Here is a 16,610-nt window from a genome sequence, read left to right as displayed (position 1 = left end):
TTCCCCCTCTTTATTTAGGGAATTCAGGTCATCATTTTTGTTAACGTACTTTTCACAAATTTTGTAAGTGGTAAGACTGTGTTTGTTTGTGTGTGCGCATACCAGCAAGTGCAAGACACCATAATGAGTATTCTTAAGTTATACCATATATCCCGCAACCCTAATTAGGATAAACTGCTTAGATAATGAGTGAGTGTTATACCATATAGACAGCCATACAAGGTAGGTGAAGATGAACAATAAATATTATGAGGGCAAAAAATCAACAGAGGCACTTTAAAAAAAAAAGGAAGCACATCAACTGTGTCTTTATTGAAAAGCCAACACCTATACAACTCAAACATGTACAATTTGTTTTAATTTAAATCATTTGAGTTACCTAAAAACCATGAGCAAAAGTTAAGACAATAGAAGATTGCTCTGACCATGGGTATGACTTTTTATGAGAAGTTGGGACTTTATTTTACAATACAAAACACTTCCAGTAAAATGAAAACACTGTATGCGTGCAGAAAACAAATGAGCTACAGAGAGAGAGAGAGAGATAGAGAATGGGATGAGAAAACCAATTCTCCCTACACTGATTTACAGGACAAATGTCAGGCACAAAAGATATTCCAACCATTCTATCATTAACGTTATATTTCAGTGCTTGCTCTTCTTGGATTTCTTGTGTGACCGATGTGGAGACCTCGACCGGGATCGAGACTTCTTGCTTGATTTTTTAGGCGTTCTTGATTTGGACCTGCGAGATCGTTTGGGTGTTCTGGGTGGGGAAGGAGACCTAAAATACAGAGACACAGAGACAAGGATTGGTCATTTCGGGGTCGGTCACATTAGCTACGCAAACGGATCGCTCCACTACGCTGACGAGTACACGGTGTTACTCTTTTGAATTTCGTAGCGCGGTACGCACAACAGCCGACGTGGAACCCATGAATTACACCACACGGGAAAAAAAAACCTACCTTTTGGATGATTTCCTGCTGCTGTCTCGTGGTGAATCCTTATAGGAGCTGCGGGAACTGCTTTCCTTGGTGTAGGATCTGTCGGAGCGTTCGGAGCGCGGGGAAGGGGACCTCCCCCTTCGACTGCTGCTGCTGCGGGTGGGGCTGGGAGACGGACTGTGTCGTCTTTTCCTGTCAAAATCACATCATCAGAAAAGACGCGAGTCATCGCCACGGCTCACTGGTCTCAACAACGGTTGACAATGATGCGGGAGATCGAGCGATCTTAAGTACTCATTTAGAGAAATGATTCAAATTACTGTTATACTTCAACATTGCCTCATTAAAACACTTGTTCATTGCATATGTTTCGTATATGTCCACTTGCATATCCTGCGGAGTTATTTTTATTCCAAACACATATTCAGCTGCAGAATATGATCAACTAACATCCAGAAAATGTCAAATAGCTTACTTTTCTTTTCTGCTTGGTGTGGACTCTTCTTTTTCCTTCTCCTTCACAGAAACATCAGATTTATCCTTGTCTTTTCTCTCTTTTTCTTTTTCCCTCTCTTTCTCAACTTCCTTCTCCTTTTCCTTGAAGAAAAAAAAAGCAACAAATCAAAATGTTAAATACTGAACAAATGCATTTTGAACATCCCTCAGAGAGAAAAAAAAATGTGTTAATTCTACTGACCCTCTGTAGTAATTTATCTCTGTACAGCTCTACTTGTTCTTGAATGCTCTGTCCAAGCTTCTTTGGTCGTTTTCCAGATTCCAGCTCATCTTGAAATTTCATCACTTTGAGCTGCAAAAAAAAAAAAAGAAAAATTCAGTGAGGTGTCTGTGATTTACATACAGAGTCTTCAAGTGATCAGAGACATTTTGTCTACGGCTGAAAGTGTCAGTCATTCTGTCCATACCTCAATTTCTCGTAGCTTGGCTCGCTTTTCCTCACTCATCTCAGAGAATTTAGCAGATTTGGAATCTGTGTAATCTTCTCTGAAAGGGTTTGAATAAGACTGCTGTTCTGACTGGGAACTCTTCAGAGAGTCTTTTTTCTCGCCTTCATGTTTTTCCCTAGGAAAGATTTAAGATGAGTGCATGACTGCTTCCAACTGTGAAACACTGTAGCAGATGCATTATTTATAACTTTTAAATAATTACATTCATCTCAATGTGTTTTACATACATATTACCACTACTATTTTAAGCACTTTATCACAAAGTTAAAATAACTTGGGTAAAATATATTCCCATGGATACACAGCAATGTCATGACTCTTACCTGTCTTTATTTTTGTCAGAATCTTCTGGTAGTTCAAAGATTTCCCACTTTGATGTGGTTACAGCTTGAGAACAAAGAAACACAGGTTAAATCCCTAGTTCCAAACTCAGGGATGTAAAACGACATTTCAGATGAAAATCTTAGAGCTTACCTTGTGCTTCCAGAGCAGCCTCATCCACTGCCTCCCATTTTGATGGAGCCATTTTAAAACCAGGTTTAAGAGCTTCACCTTGATCTACTGTTAAAACATTCAAATAAAACCAAGTCTTACAAAACATTTCCACAGCAATGTGAAACAGCTGATTTTGTTTACTTCAAAATCAATGGTAAATGCTAGTGGAAAGCAGGAATGTTTGCTTGACTATCACACTTGCATAATGTTCTCAGAATATCACAGGTACACTCACAGGGAACACCATCAAGATCTTCCTCTGAACCCTTTATGGGAACCCCATCTAGGTCATCTAGCGGGGCTCCATCAATGGGGGTTCCATCAATGGGAGTTCCATCTACATCATCTAATGGAGCACCATCTAATTCCTCCTCGACTATGGGAGCACCGTCAATGTCCTCTGTGGGTTCTGTCGGCTTTGAGGAGACACAAAAGAGACAATCACTAAACAGTTCTTTTCTACCTTACACATGCATATTCTGCACAATCATACTAAAACTATACTGGTAGTCACTGACTGATGTGATTCAATAGTCTTTTAAAGTCCAAGAGACAAAGATTACAGTTACATCACTACAGCTCTACCAATAAGGGGACTTAGGTCACTCGACTCACAGTGCCTGCTCTACAGTTGTAGGTTTCAACAAGTCTGACTAACCTCCACCTCCACCTCTGGGACCTCTTTATCTGAGTCTAGTCTCACAAGTCCCAGGAAGATGTTCTGAAGTTTTATCAGGAAAGGATCCGGATACACTGCCCAGTCCTCCCACGCCCGGAAACATGACATCACTCGTTGCTACGGGATACAGAAGTGAAGGAGAATCATCACCTGAGTTTGTCTATTTATGCACACAACCTCACGCACAGACGTTTATCAAAGGCAACGTACATCACAGAAAATGTAAAGAAGCACAAGCAGTAAATCAATGGAGACTGAACGCATAAACAAAAAGCAAAACTACCTTAAAATGTTCAGACTGCAAGTGGCCCTGTATCGTCTTGTAGGTAGCATGAAGGTCAGCGAATATCTGGCAGAGTTTTGTTTCAAAGCTGTCACAAAAGAAACAGATGACAATCATTCATTTGCAACCACATAAACAAGCACTCAAGACCAATGAAGACAAAGTGAAGAGTACTTACAATTTCCTGTAGTAAGAGGCATTGGCAACTTTTGCTGACGAGTTATACAACACATCCGATACCAAATATAACCTTGCAATCTGTGGACAGATGGAAACAAGCTAAATGAGCATAGATGTTCTGGCATACGGGCAAAATAAAGAAATGAAACCCCCTCCGCGTTTGGCAAAACAGGCCTGACCTTCTTTGGCAGTGGCGTTTTGAGGATGGACAGAGACTCGGTGATGCATTCCACTATCTCTTCGGCAGCATCTGCGTGAGACAGGCAGAACACCATTGCCTCAGCTATGTCACTCTTTCTCGGGGTCAAACCACGGAGCGTCTCCTCCAGCTTGTCTCGCTCTCTGCGTGTAAAAAGAAGGAGGAAGAAGAATTCAGCCACACATGAAGAAATGTCCACCCTAAGAGTTTAATGAAAGTCTTTTCTTTTTTTCTTGAAACATGACTGAGACTCGAGAGCTGAATTAGACAAGTGTAATGTCACTGCCAAACACACTATTATTGACTATGGAGTGTTCACTGTCGGGGGAGACGTACTCGTCTTTTAGGCAGCCTTTCTTGCTGGCTTCCTCTTCCTCATCTTCTTCACCCTCTTCTTCATCAGGGGTTCCATGCAAGTAGGGGTTAAGAGGAGGAGGTCGCCAGAAGGAGCCATTCTTAAAAAGTCTGAAGTCATCTGTTCTCCACTTAGTAATGGAGTCTCCCTGAGAGAGGACACGACAGAGATCTTTAGCAAGGACATCTGTCACTGACAGACGTAAAAAGCAAGAGAAATTGTTGAAATCGTTGCAGATAAACAGAACCAAACCTGCAGTATGGAGTATAGCTTCCATCGGTAATAGACATGAGCTGGACTTTGATTATCAAATAGAAACCTGTAGAATGCATTATTGGAATTAGACAGTAGAATCTCAAATTCATGTTGCTACTGCAGAAAATGGGACAAAAATAACTGACACAAATGCGTACAAGAGTAAAAGGTGGAATAATCTAACAAAAAAGTTTGAATGGATTTTCAACTAAGGAGAAAATCAAGGCACTTGTTCAGTTTGTTTAAAAAAAATAAATAAAAAATTATTTTAAAAAATGAAGACATTCCAATGATGCAACAAAAAGAGATGGACCACAAACCTGTACAAGGGATTGTTGATTTCTCTGTTCATGATCATTGCTTCAAACATAGGCCCTTCACGCACCACAAACTCGATCATTCGGTGGATTAGAGAGAGCAAATTCCTACAAGAAAAACACAGTTAAAGCAAAACAGATTCAGAGCACTCCCCAGTGTCTCCACAAACCTCTCTATCTATGATTTTTCATTCCCACTGCACCACCTCATTGGAAAGCAACATTTCTGCCTCAATATTCCTTTCATAGTCATAGGTTTACACACTCAGCTCTGCTTTACCATAGAGTACATTTGACTGACTTTTTTATTAATGTAGTTAAACCATTATTACTACTAAGATATAAAATTACCCATCAGCACAATTTGTCACAAAATAACAAACAGCTGTTTGACATTTAAAGGCATTTTATACAGTAGGTTTAAAATTGAATGTTACAGAATTTATCTGAAAACAAAAGCCTTTCAGAAGACTACAAATTACATTAACAAAGCCATAGCACTGACTGCCTAAAAAATATGTTATGACAATATCCATAAAGCCACATTGGTTGTAAAGCCATGTGTGACATCTTAATGTTTGACAGTGGACAGGTGTGGATGGAGAGGGACAGATAACCATGTTGACTGTCAATCAAAGAGTGAGGGCAGAAATGGAGGTCTTGGATAGGCCAATGAAGAGGCCAGTAAATCAACAAGTGATGTCTTTTTTTTTTTTTTTTTTAATGTATCAGAACACAAATCACATGTACTGGAGCTGCTCATACCAATGTCAGGCAATCACTGTGTATACTTTCCCAATCCATCCTGTGACGCTTTTCTGGTCCCTCGCGGCTGGAGACAGTTCAACTTGTGCTGCTCACCAAGGCCAATGTCAAAGGTCACTTAAACTAAGGGGGATTGGGTGTGATTTTGTCTCATGCTACTGGGGCAGTTGGAGTGAGCAATAGCCAGAGAGCAACTCTAGAAGTCATAATAACTACTGTACCTGTTTTCTGCGATGCTCGATAGGTAGATCAGTAACACAAGGGTGCATTAAGACAATTCATAGACAAAAAGACTAAGCAAATATTGACAAACCTGTGCATACTAAGAGGTTACCAGTTAGTCATGCCTTAGTTCTATAGAACCAGTGAGAGCACTACACACAAACAGAACAGATTATAAGAAAAGCAATAAATAAATAAATAAATAAATAAATAAATGCTAACAACCAAACCACAGGTCACTGCTGTTCCGCTAATGAGACTCACCTATCTGACAACGGCCAACATATTTCCAAAGATGTGTTTACAGTGAACATTTATTTTTACTACATGAAATGGTATCGTGTATAAAATGAGCGTATCACATTAGGTAAGTCCCTCTGAATGGTCTGTGATGTGCACACATCTGAGCGTTCTCAACTGTTGCTCACCCAAACAAACCACCTGTAGCATGCGTTTTGCCAATTCATTAATCTCGAGATATGGGAATAGTTCTCTACATTTCATATCAGTTTGGAAAAAAAGAAAAACATGTACCTTTCTGTTGGGATAACCACTTTGACTATGGCTTGCGACAGAGTCTGGATATGAAGTCACATCAAATAATAAACATAGAATATATGTGAGTATTGTTAAAAAGAAACAGGCAAAACACTAAATGCATCAAATACTGTATATAACAGCAAATGTGCTCTAACGGTGGTCAAAAAATGCCTGCACTCAATGGCTGCACTATCGTCTACAGAGCATCAACACTTATCATCCCTCATCAATCACGTTACAATTTAAAAACAAAAGAATTTAGTCTTCCATTTAAAGAAAATGATCAAACTCTAACATGAAGTAAAGAATCAGTCTACACTCGCCTTAATACTTACCGTATCTTAGGCAATATAATTAATGCTAATTCACAGCTAATTATGTAAATCCATGCCTATCAGTTCTTATGTTCAGCGAAATTTGCTGAATTATTTTGAGGCACAAATGTTCTGAACATCAACCAACAAAATTACAAGTAGCTATAGATTCCACACCAGTACACACAACACTTAATTAAAATACAGAAAGAAGTTCTTCTCCTAACTGACTCTGGGATAAGACTAATGAGAAGGCTGATCTGGAGGGCATTCTGAATTACCTTCTCAAACTCCTCTTTGCTCTTGGGAGGAGCTGGCATAGGCGCATTGGGGTTCTTCAGTCTTTCTTTAGGCTGAGCATTAAAGGGCAGTCCAGAAGGTGGAGGAGGAAGAGTGTGCTCCATCATGGAAGGTGGAATGTATATAGGGTGAGGTGGGATTGGTACGCCTTTGCCCCATCCTAATTTCATCTCAAAATTCATGATCATTTTACCTGAAACAGATTCAAACATTAGCAGACTTCACCGCATGCTAAACTGATTGATTAAGGCAATTCGTTTTGAAAAACGGGCAATAACCGAAAAGCGATCTATTGACAAGCGATCAAAGGTGTCTGAGACCACGTGTTACTTCTTCCGTTAGTACCATTTAAATGCTTCAAAGCACGTTCAGCATCTCGCCTGGTCATAAAGGCCACAAAACCGCAGTTTCTCTCTCTGGCCCTTTCCTCATCTGTCCTGGGCCACATGATCTTCACACTGGCCAGAGGACCATACTTCCCAAACTCCTGACACAGCATCTCCTCATTCATCTGCATGACAACACAGAACACGGTATGAGAGGTTGTTGAAAAATTATAACAACAAATTTAAAAAAGTTTTATTCCTATGACACTGCAAGTCTTTTTAAATATCTACCTGAAACTTTTTTTTTTTTTTACTTCAAATGAGTTACTATTAGACTCTAATAGTGTGACATTTGCACATCACTGGTTGACATATTCCAAACAGTATTGAGTACTACTGTGAATGCTGCACTGCATGATCAATATATCAATATAGGTAATGATGTCAGCTGACAATATCTGAATTTGAGTACCTAAATGTAGGAATTTACCTGAGGATTTATGTTTCCCAAATAAAGATTTGTGGTTGATGGGTCACCAACATCATGTGAGCCTGGAGCAGAATCATCCAGGACTGAAAAATAGAAAAATACAGAAAAAATAACCAACAAAATGAACTAGCAGGGACTGTTTGAAATATTAGTTTTTTGTATTGTCATTCTTCCATGGTGGGTCATATCTCTGGTCAAATGTAGATATTGCATTACACAGTATATGAAGCAAAATTACCACTGGATGGACGGTTTCTTCGTGAAGAACCATCCGCTAAAAGAAGCAGAAAAGCAGTGTAAATTTTGTTTCTTTGACTGCATAGCACTAACCACACTGCAAGATTTGGGATTAGCCAAGAAAGGAAAGACAGACCATAAAAAAAAAAAAAAAGGAGGGGCAGTTTTACATTGAGCAGGCACTGGGAACAAATTGATCTAAGAGTCCAAGACAATGAGTGGAATATACTTACAAGATCTCCTTCCTTCTGTGTTAGAGAGAGGTTCAAATCTGCTCACTCGTCCTTTCAGCCTATGTCGCTCGTCACGCTCCTCCTGAATCCTGCATAGATGACGGGGCATAATGTTGTTAATTATAAGTAATTAAATTAAAATTAAAATGTTGCGTTATGCTAAAGAGAAAAAAAAACCCCTCACTGTTTTAATTCCTCTTTGAAAAGTTCCAGATTGCTCTTTTTCTTTTCCTTTTCTCCTTTCTTTGACACCTTCACAAAAGCAAGGGGTATTATTAATACTCAGTCAAATCCTAAATCTATTCCCAAAAAAAACTCATTACAATCAAAGAAATGTGATACTAACATTACGTTTGTCTAGTGCTAAAAATTGTGGGGGTGTTTCCAAAGGTAAAAAACTTTTGGCTTCCAAAACCCTCGACTTGGGTTTGTAGAGTTTTCCTCTTTTATCATCAGCAGCGGCTTCCTCTGTAAATACAATTAAAAATTTAATACCACAATATCAAAAATGTTTGCTCATTATGTGAACACTGAACATATGTAACATTACATTACACAGAATGATTGCATGATGCAAGAACTGTAAAGTCCCTCTCCGCCACAACCTTAAACACGCTGGTTGTAATTTGATGGTAAAATTACCTTTGGTGGCATTGGCAATGCCTCCACGAACAAAAGTCTTGACTTTTCCTTCACCTCCCTCAAAGGCTGCAAGAAATTCCTCATAGATCTCTGCAGCAGCTCGTTCATCCTCCTGCAAATGTGACCATTATTTTCCCGACTTCACTATACACCACTGGTAAAATATCAAGCCTTTAAGGCTTAAGCACGTTTAAAAGCAAAAGACCCTCTGCTTAATTAGGTGTTGTGGTTCATGGGATTGAGGTGTGAAAGATTCTAAGGCAAGAACTAATAGCCAGGGAATTTTACAGAAATGCCAGTGCAGGAAGTCTAACCAATATCTAAAGATTGGATCTATTGTCACCACGCTACACTTAGCTACGATAAAACAGCGTCTGTCAATATATCACCAGTTAAATAGAACTGGGCAACCTCTTTCTATGTGGTTTCTGTTCATTTTGTGAATTCCTCAAGATTCCACTGCATGTTATTTCAAATCATATTGCCATAAAGCAAAAGTGATATACAAAGGAAAAGCAACTGGTACAAAAAGCTACAGTGGTTCCCAATAATGAGTACAAAACAAGCGAGAAGGTTAAATTCCACAGACTGTAAATGAACCCACCTTCTTTTTAAGTTCGTCTTGCTCCTTCTTGCTTAGAGTCCTTTTCGCAACAGCCATCTTGCCAATACTGAAGGCTTTCAATTTACTCTCCAACAGTGCCTACGATGGACAGGAGAATAATCTTGTGTATTCAAATACTGAAACAAGCATTTTGCTTTCTAGTTTGGGATGACGGAGCGGCTCGCGGCTCGACAATGTAGAAGTGTGCTGAATACAACCTGACATCCCTTTGGTCACAATGCTGAGTGTCTAACCGCAAATCAATTGGCACATTCAGCTGACTTTCGTGGTTACGAGATGCTTGCAGAACACATTGGTCTGAAACCCTTAGCAGGCCAAGCAGATGCGGATCAGGCCAATTTACTTTCGGCAAATACTTAATTCGCAAGGGCTACAGTGTTTTTAGCCGTTCCTTTATGAAGGTATGAAGTTGGCCTGTCGCAGTCCTTATATGTTTTAGTGTAGAAAATGCCCGCCGGTGTTCACTGATACCGAATCTCGGTTGGCGCTAGTTAGCTTAGCGAGCTACGTTATCTTTGACCAGTTTGCTAGCCAGGTTAAGTTACACTGGAAATTAGCACACAACAACAAGGGCACTGCTTAATTTGCTCAGTACATATCTGAAGACAATGTCAAAGCAAGCTAATATGCTACTGTAATTTTTCAAATAAGTCTACTTAAGTAAAATCACCAGAGAAATCCAAACAAGGCCTACTACCTAAATTGCATTATTGTCACTAACGCCTCTGCTCTGCGATGAGGTCCAACCATGGTTTACTACATCAACACAACGGAGCTGGTTCAAAGCATATCTCACGCCTCGTTAATTAGTTTTTTCCATATATGTATAAACAATACATCACTTGGCAATCCGTCAGATACACTGATCAACTTCCATATTGGTCGCGGAGCCGAAAAATAAAAGAAATTACCTTAGTACTGGCTTTCTGCACACCACCTGGCGTTTTGTCCGCCATTTTGCTAACCTTTTTCCGCAGCTAAGCTAACAGGCTTAACTACCATAGCCTTTTTTCAGGGCCAACACCGATCGCTCAAGCACACTCCACGCCTGTGGGTGGCAGTAAAAAAAAAAAAGAAAAACAGAAAGAGGCCAATTTAATAAACGACAATGAAAAAACGTCTATGTGTCTATGTCCTCGTTTAGATGCCCAAATTTGTGAGTTTGCAAATTAAAATATATGAAAACAGTATATGGAATGAAACTCATGGCAGAAACTCCATTGTATATCGTGATATCAGTTTACGCCTCTACCATTTAGTCAACGAAAAGAGGTGTTTGCACACGATGCATTTGACAGTGATGTTTGGAATCTCTCGTACGCATGCATTCTGAAAGAGCGCCTAACTTTATGACTTGCACGCGGGGTTTTGAATTTCCATTACCTGCAAGAAAACTTAAAGAAACTGCCCTGCTAATCAACAATGATATAGCCATATAATTAATAACACTGGGTAGAGGGAACTACTATTTTTTTTTTTTTTGTAATTAGTTGTAGTGTTTTTCTGTGCAAAGAATAGCCTACTTTTAGGCGGTTATCCTAGTTCATCGTTATCTGACTGGCTAATTCTGAAACATTTTTACAGTGAAAAGTTGCAAAAATGTGCTCATTTAAGTTTTAGCTTTTTGTTGAGCATCGATTGATTTTTTTTTTTTTTTTGCACATTCATTTTACTGCCATAATTACACTAGGTAGCTCAGGATACGTTACACCTAAAGCTGAAGTTGGGACCGGAAAGTCAAACAGTCCCATTGCCACAGATCAGATTTTACCAAATGTTTCCGCTAGAGTGTTATAGCAGAATGTCATAGTAGTACAATGAAACATCCAAACTGATACATAAAGAACCGTATGTAGAACTGAATCAAACTGTGTTTAGTCAGGTGGGCTGTGTACAGCAGGATGGGCTGATGACAGTACATGTAGGGGCAGTCAGAGTGAGGCACAGCCCTAATATATCCCTTGGAATATAGAATCAATCTGTGTGCATAGTTAGAGTCCACAGCAGTCTACAAAATTATTGTGACTGTAATAACTAAAAAAAAAAAAAAACTTCACATATTACACAGTGGTTAATTCATAATAATATCACAAATTTAAAATCTCCCTTTGTGCTCCACACTTTAGCAACAAGAAGCCTTGTCGCAAAGCAACAAATTTACCAGAATGAAGAGTTCTTGGATTCAACTCATAGTATCTGCCAAAGAGGGACTTAACCTTAAGCTTACTGAAATTGTTGAGCTTGCTTTTGAATATGTTACACAAACTATGCAATATCAGATGTTCTGTCAAATGCCAGTATATTTGTTATAACACCTCGACAGGCAATTATTAAATATAAGTTCTTTTATTTAAAAAAATTAAAGTCTTCATAAACCAATTGAGTCAGTCACTTTAAGAAGCAAATTCTGCAAATGATGTATAAACAAACGGTATATTAAGTTTCATGTTAGAAAACAACAAGAACCGCAATAATAGATTTTTAAGTAAATTTCATTCATTAAACTTAAGCCATGTATAATAAATTCGATGACCTTATGCTAATACCTTCATAACTGCGTGAATATCCGGGATGAATTATTGCAAACTTATTCGGTAGGGTTACTCTAATCTGTAAATATATAGCTGGGTTTTGTGTCATGGTTGTTCAGCTTCAGTGGTAAGACTGGCCCAAGGACACATAAACTAATAATCGGTAATTACATACAGGAGTTGTTTATCTAGAATGACTCGCTGGTGTTCAGCACCACGCCACTCGGACAGCGCTTTAAACTGATATTTCATTTGTTTACTTGAAAAAAATATTCATCCATCGCCATTCAGGAAAAAGACATAGACCGGTTTAAAATAAAATATTTATTAGAAATGAAAATGGAACACCACCACAATTACCTTGTCGTGTTAACTCTATAATGTGAATCTGACCTCATGGATAAAACGACACATACTAGAGTAATGTAAATGTTTTTACAAGCAGCTTTCAGCATTTGAGGTATTGACAGCTCCTCTCTTGGCATTCACCGCGTGCCTTAATTGAACATCATTAAATCAAGGTCCGCTGTGAACACGCAGAGCGAAGTCTAAACTTCCGTTGTTTATCAAAATGGGTTAGCGTCTCTGGAGTTGAGACTCTCTCCGATTTACTAATTCCTCGCACATCGACGTGGTTGGGGGTGGGAATCAGTGAACTCAGAAGGAAGGCCATCTCTCGCCATACCAGTATATCCAATTCCATTCATCTCGTGTTCATTTTCTTATTTCAACCTCCTGTTTTAACACTTTGACTGAACAGAGGTTATCGTCCTACATTAACGTAATCAGGCTACAGTAATATACGGTCTGAGGATGATAAAACGGAAGCAAACCATGGAAGCTCCGGTCTGTTTCATTCACTTCAAAGGACGTTTGCATGGGCAATACAACATAAGCAATGTCTGTTATCTGTCTATGATAACAGATAAAAACGTAAAAATATAACAATTAAAGAATTTTTCATCACACGTGCACTGCAGGTAATAGCTACAACATACAATGGCAAATTACAATAGCCTACTGAACGCGCGCATCCTTATGCATTCCCATCCCTTTTCAGCTAAATTATTGCGCACTCAATTCTGTAACATCATAAATTGACATTACAGCTGAAATACCGACCCTTACAGAACATGGAGAACAAACCGAAAATAATGGCACCGATGCTGCCATAATCCCATTTGCGCATCGTCGCATTCCATGCCCATAGCAATCCATGGTGACAAGGGTTTTCTCTCCTTTTTTTCTGGACCAGAGAAGAGAAGCCGATGCATATTCACCACAATAGCCGCCTTTGTTTTTGTCGTTGTTAGACACTGAAGGGGGGTTTCAAATGAATGATTATCCAACGAAATAAACATGGTAACTGCACTCAGTGTGAGATAAGGCTAAAAGAGAGGCTGGTGACGTCATCATGCAGACAGATGTTCGCTAGCAACATCCCTACAGTCCCTCTGCATTCTTTGAGCCGGTATTTGCACAAAAGATGAAAATGTATTTGGAATATGCTATATGGGATCTCTCATTGGAGGGATATCAACTGTCTTGTTGGTTTTATATATAAAAGTTCCTAAATTCTGATGAGTTATAAAATCATTTAAAATGGCCGAGTGGTTGAGAGAAAATTTTGCGGGTCGGGCTATTTCCAGGAGTATTTGGTTATTTGAAAAACTGTCTTCTAAGTGAATCAGGTATTTTCTATGTTCTAGAAAGTCCTGATTAGACAAATATTAAATGGGCCTGCTATTCAGCTACTTAGTTAGAGGATGGCCCCAGACTCAAAATTAAAACATCAATAATTGTTTTAGGGCACTCAAGTGTAGTCATCACACCAGTCCAACAATTATTCAGTGAAGACTTACTCATGTGAAACAAACTGGCTTTTTAGCAACCAATAAAATACAATATTGACTTTTAAGGCCCGAAGGCTTTTTTTCAGGTGGAGTTAATACAAGTGTTATTACTCTGTGAAGACAGATATCTTTATTTATATATGTCAGTTGTCTTCTAGATTCACAGGCCACTCCATAAGACACACTGTGTTGCACTCTCATTCTTGATTTAGCTTACAGTTAGTTTACAGTTGGCTTATAATTCAGAGAGTATTCAGACCCCTTCACGTTTTCCACACTTCAATTCAAAATGGATTTTTTTTCTTTTTTTCTTGCCATCATTCAAACCACAATACCCCATAATGACAAAATTAAAAAAAAAAATGTTTTTAATTTTTTTTCCCCCCAAATTTATGAAAAAGTGAAATGTCCCATTTGCTCAAGATTCAAACCGTTTATTCAGTACTTAACAGGACTGTCTTTGGCAGTAATTACATCTGTGAGTGTTCTTGGGTATGCTACTACCAGCTTTGCACACCTGAACTTAGGCAGTTTGTCCCATTTTTCCTTGCAGATTCTCTAAAAGTCTCTCATATTGCATGGGGGGCATCAGTGAACTGCAATCTTTAAGTCTCTCCACAGGCTTTGTATGGGGTTTGAGTCTAAGCTTTGGCTGGGCCATTCAAAGGCATTAAGGGACTGGTTCCAAAGCCAATTAAGCATTGTCTTAGCTATGAGCTTCAGGTGGTCATGATGAAAGCTGACTCTTCGCCCTAGTCTGAGGTTGTATGCGCTCTGTAGCAAGTTTTCTTCAAGGGCCTCTCTATATTTTACTTTATTGTTCTTTCCCTTAATCCTGATAAGTCTCCAAGTTTATGCCGCTACATAGCATCTTTACAAACATGATACTGGCTCCATCATGCTTCACCAGAAGTATGGTATTAACCAGGTGATGAGTGGTACCTGGTTTTCGAAAGACATAGTGCTTCACATTTGGCGAAAGAGTTCAGTTTTAGTCTCGTCAGACCTGAGAATCTTTTTCGTCATGCTCTCAGATTCCTTTATGTGCCATTTTTCCAAGCTTCAGCAAGACTCCTATTATCCCTGACCATAGAGCCATTTCAACATAGAGTGCTGATAGTCTGAGTTTGGCAAGACAGCCAGCTCTGAGAAGACTCTTGCTGCTCCTGAACTTCTTCCACTTGACAATGATGAAGGCCACTGTTCTCCTGGGAATCTACAAAGCAAAGGCAATTTTTCATACCCTTTCTATGCACTGACACAATCCTATGTCTGAGCTGTACAAAGACTTCATTGGACGAACAGTATGGCTTTGTTTTCGTTCTGCCATGTATTGCGAACTGTGGGATGTTATACAGACAGGTTAAGTGGGGTTAGTTACAGGTTAATTGAGTGAATTTGCAACAGGTGGACTACAATCAAATTAATGTGGCATCTCAAGAGAAAACCAGAAGTAAATTGGTAGAAAAAGAAGGAGAATATATCTGGGCTTAATTTGGAGTGTCATAGTAAAGAGCCTGAAAACTTATGCAAATTAAAAGTTTCATTTTCTATTTTTAATGAATTTGCAAAAAAAAAAAAAAAAGGTGTTTTAACTTTGTCTTTGTTGGGTATTGTGTGTTGATTGATGGCAAAAAAAATATTTAATCTGTTTTGAATTAAGTCCATAACACAAAAAAATTATGTGTAAAGATAATGGGGTATGGATAAACTCTGAAGGCACTACAGATGTATTAGTACTGGGTTTGAAAAAATGTGTTGTCAGGTAGGTCCCCAAAACTGTGGTTGAGAGTTTTAGTTAGGTTTAAGTTTGAATCATAGCAAACATTTCCGTTGACATCTTAAAAGGATTATCAGTTAACTAGTAGACAAGTTTGATTATAGAATATAACGTCTTTCCTACAGCAAATCTGGGATTTTGAATGACTTTGCTTACTATGCTGAAAGTTGACCGAAAACATGACTAGAATCCAATTGCAGAGATAAGACCTGAGACTCAAAGAGGTTAAATAAATCATGTTTCTACTTGAGAAATGGTGACGCTTTATTTTACTGTCCGCTAATTACCAGGTATTAACTAGGAAATGAGACGGTAATAAACACAGTTATTAGGATAGGAAGTACTAAATGATTTCCTGATAAGTACATAGAAACCTACTTGGTAACTACATTGCAACAACCCTAACCCTAACCTTAACCCTAACCCTAACCATGTAGTTTCCTAGTAGGCTTCCATGTACTTCCCAGATAATAACTTAGTACTTACTATACATTTCTAATGGGTACTTTCCAAATAACTATATTTTGTTGCCATTTAGTTTCCCAGCAGGTTTCTATGTACTTACCTGGATATTATTTAGTACTTCCTATCCAGTTTTATTATTCTGACACTTTCCTAATAACTGTATTTTTATGACCATCTCATTTCGTAATTAATACCTGAGAATTAGCGGACTGTAAAATAAAGTGCTACCTGAGAAACTAGACAACAATTTAACACTCTTCAATGAGACTTATTACAAAGGGACTTGAGACAAGCGTGGAGACCAAACTGGACAAAATCACTGTGATTTAGATATACACCACGTCTGGGCAGAAAAAACAGCGAGCTTAAGCACCAGAGAAAACGAGACAAACAGGTGATGACAATGAACTAAAAATTAGGTGACTGGGAGCCAATACTTCTTGGATTCTCCAGCTCCTTCAAACAGAGGCCAGACTGAGATATGACCATACAGTATATTAAGAAAGAAAGGCATCAGTTATTTCAGGGATTAAGATGATGATTCTCCGCTCTTGACTCTAGAAGTTAACGTAAAGGCCTGGTGATGTTTAGATCTGATGACTGGTGTTCATA

The 16,610-nt window shown here is 38.7% G+C and overlaps 1 protein-coding gene across 2 annotated transcripts; it reads right to left on the bottom strand.

Moving 5' to 3' along the window:
• Window positions 1-307: 307 nt before the first annotated feature.
• Window positions 308-10,335, bottom strand: u2surp (U2 snRNP-associated SURP domain containing). Of its 2 annotated transcripts, XM_030773331.1 has the most exons (26): window positions 10,281-10,335; window positions 9,349-9,447; window positions 8,745-8,856; window positions 8,449-8,570; window positions 8,287-8,354; window positions 8,103-8,191; window positions 7,871-7,906; window positions 7,633-7,715; window positions 7,162-7,327; window positions 6,798-7,009; window positions 6,197-6,240; window positions 4,679-4,783; window positions 4,356-4,422; window positions 4,085-4,251; window positions 3,729-3,891; window positions 3,548-3,627; window positions 3,370-3,457; window positions 3,066-3,203; window positions 2,643-2,823; window positions 2,387-2,473; window positions 2,236-2,299; window positions 1,871-2,027; window positions 1,645-1,755; window positions 1,423-1,544; window positions 969-1,139; window positions 308-784 (listed from the first exon to the last, which is right to left on the bottom strand). In XM_030773331.1, exons 1-26 carry the CDS (start codon window positions 10,323-10,325, stop codon window positions 646-648), a joined length of 2,916 nt encoding a protein of 971 aa, XP_030629191.1. In that variant the 5' UTR covers window positions 10,326-10,335; the 3' UTR covers window positions 308-645. The 2 variants fall into 2 exon arrangements, with proteins under 2 accessions (XP_030629191.1, XP_030629192.1); XM_030773332.1 differs by lacking the exon at window positions 7,871-7,906.
• Between the last annotated feature and the right edge of the window lie 6,275 nt (window positions 10,336-16,610).

This window comes from Chanos chanos, chromosome 5 (genome assembly GCF_902362185.1).
Source record: "Chanos chanos chromosome 5, fChaCha1.1, whole genome shotgun sequence".
In the NCBI taxonomy this organism is placed as follows: Eukaryota; Metazoa; Chordata; class Actinopteri; order Gonorynchiformes; family Chanidae; genus Chanos; species Chanos chanos.
The sequence above is the reverse complement of the archived record's forward strand: the minus strand, read 5'-3'. Positions and strand labels throughout refer to the sequence as shown.

Coding starts and splice junctions, on each gene's coding strand:
- u2surp (XM_030773331.1), bottom strand. CDS start 10,325: ATGGCGGACAAAACGCCAGGTGGTGTGCAGAAAGCCAGTACTAAG. Junction 7,907..8,102: donor CACAGAAGGAAGGAGATCTT/GTAAGTATATTC, acceptor TGCTTCTTTTAG/CGGATGGTTCTTCACGAAGA. Junction 1,545..1,644: donor GAGATAAATTACTACAGAGG/GTCAGTAGAATT, acceptor TTTTTCTTCAAG/GAAAAGGAGAAGGAAGTTGA.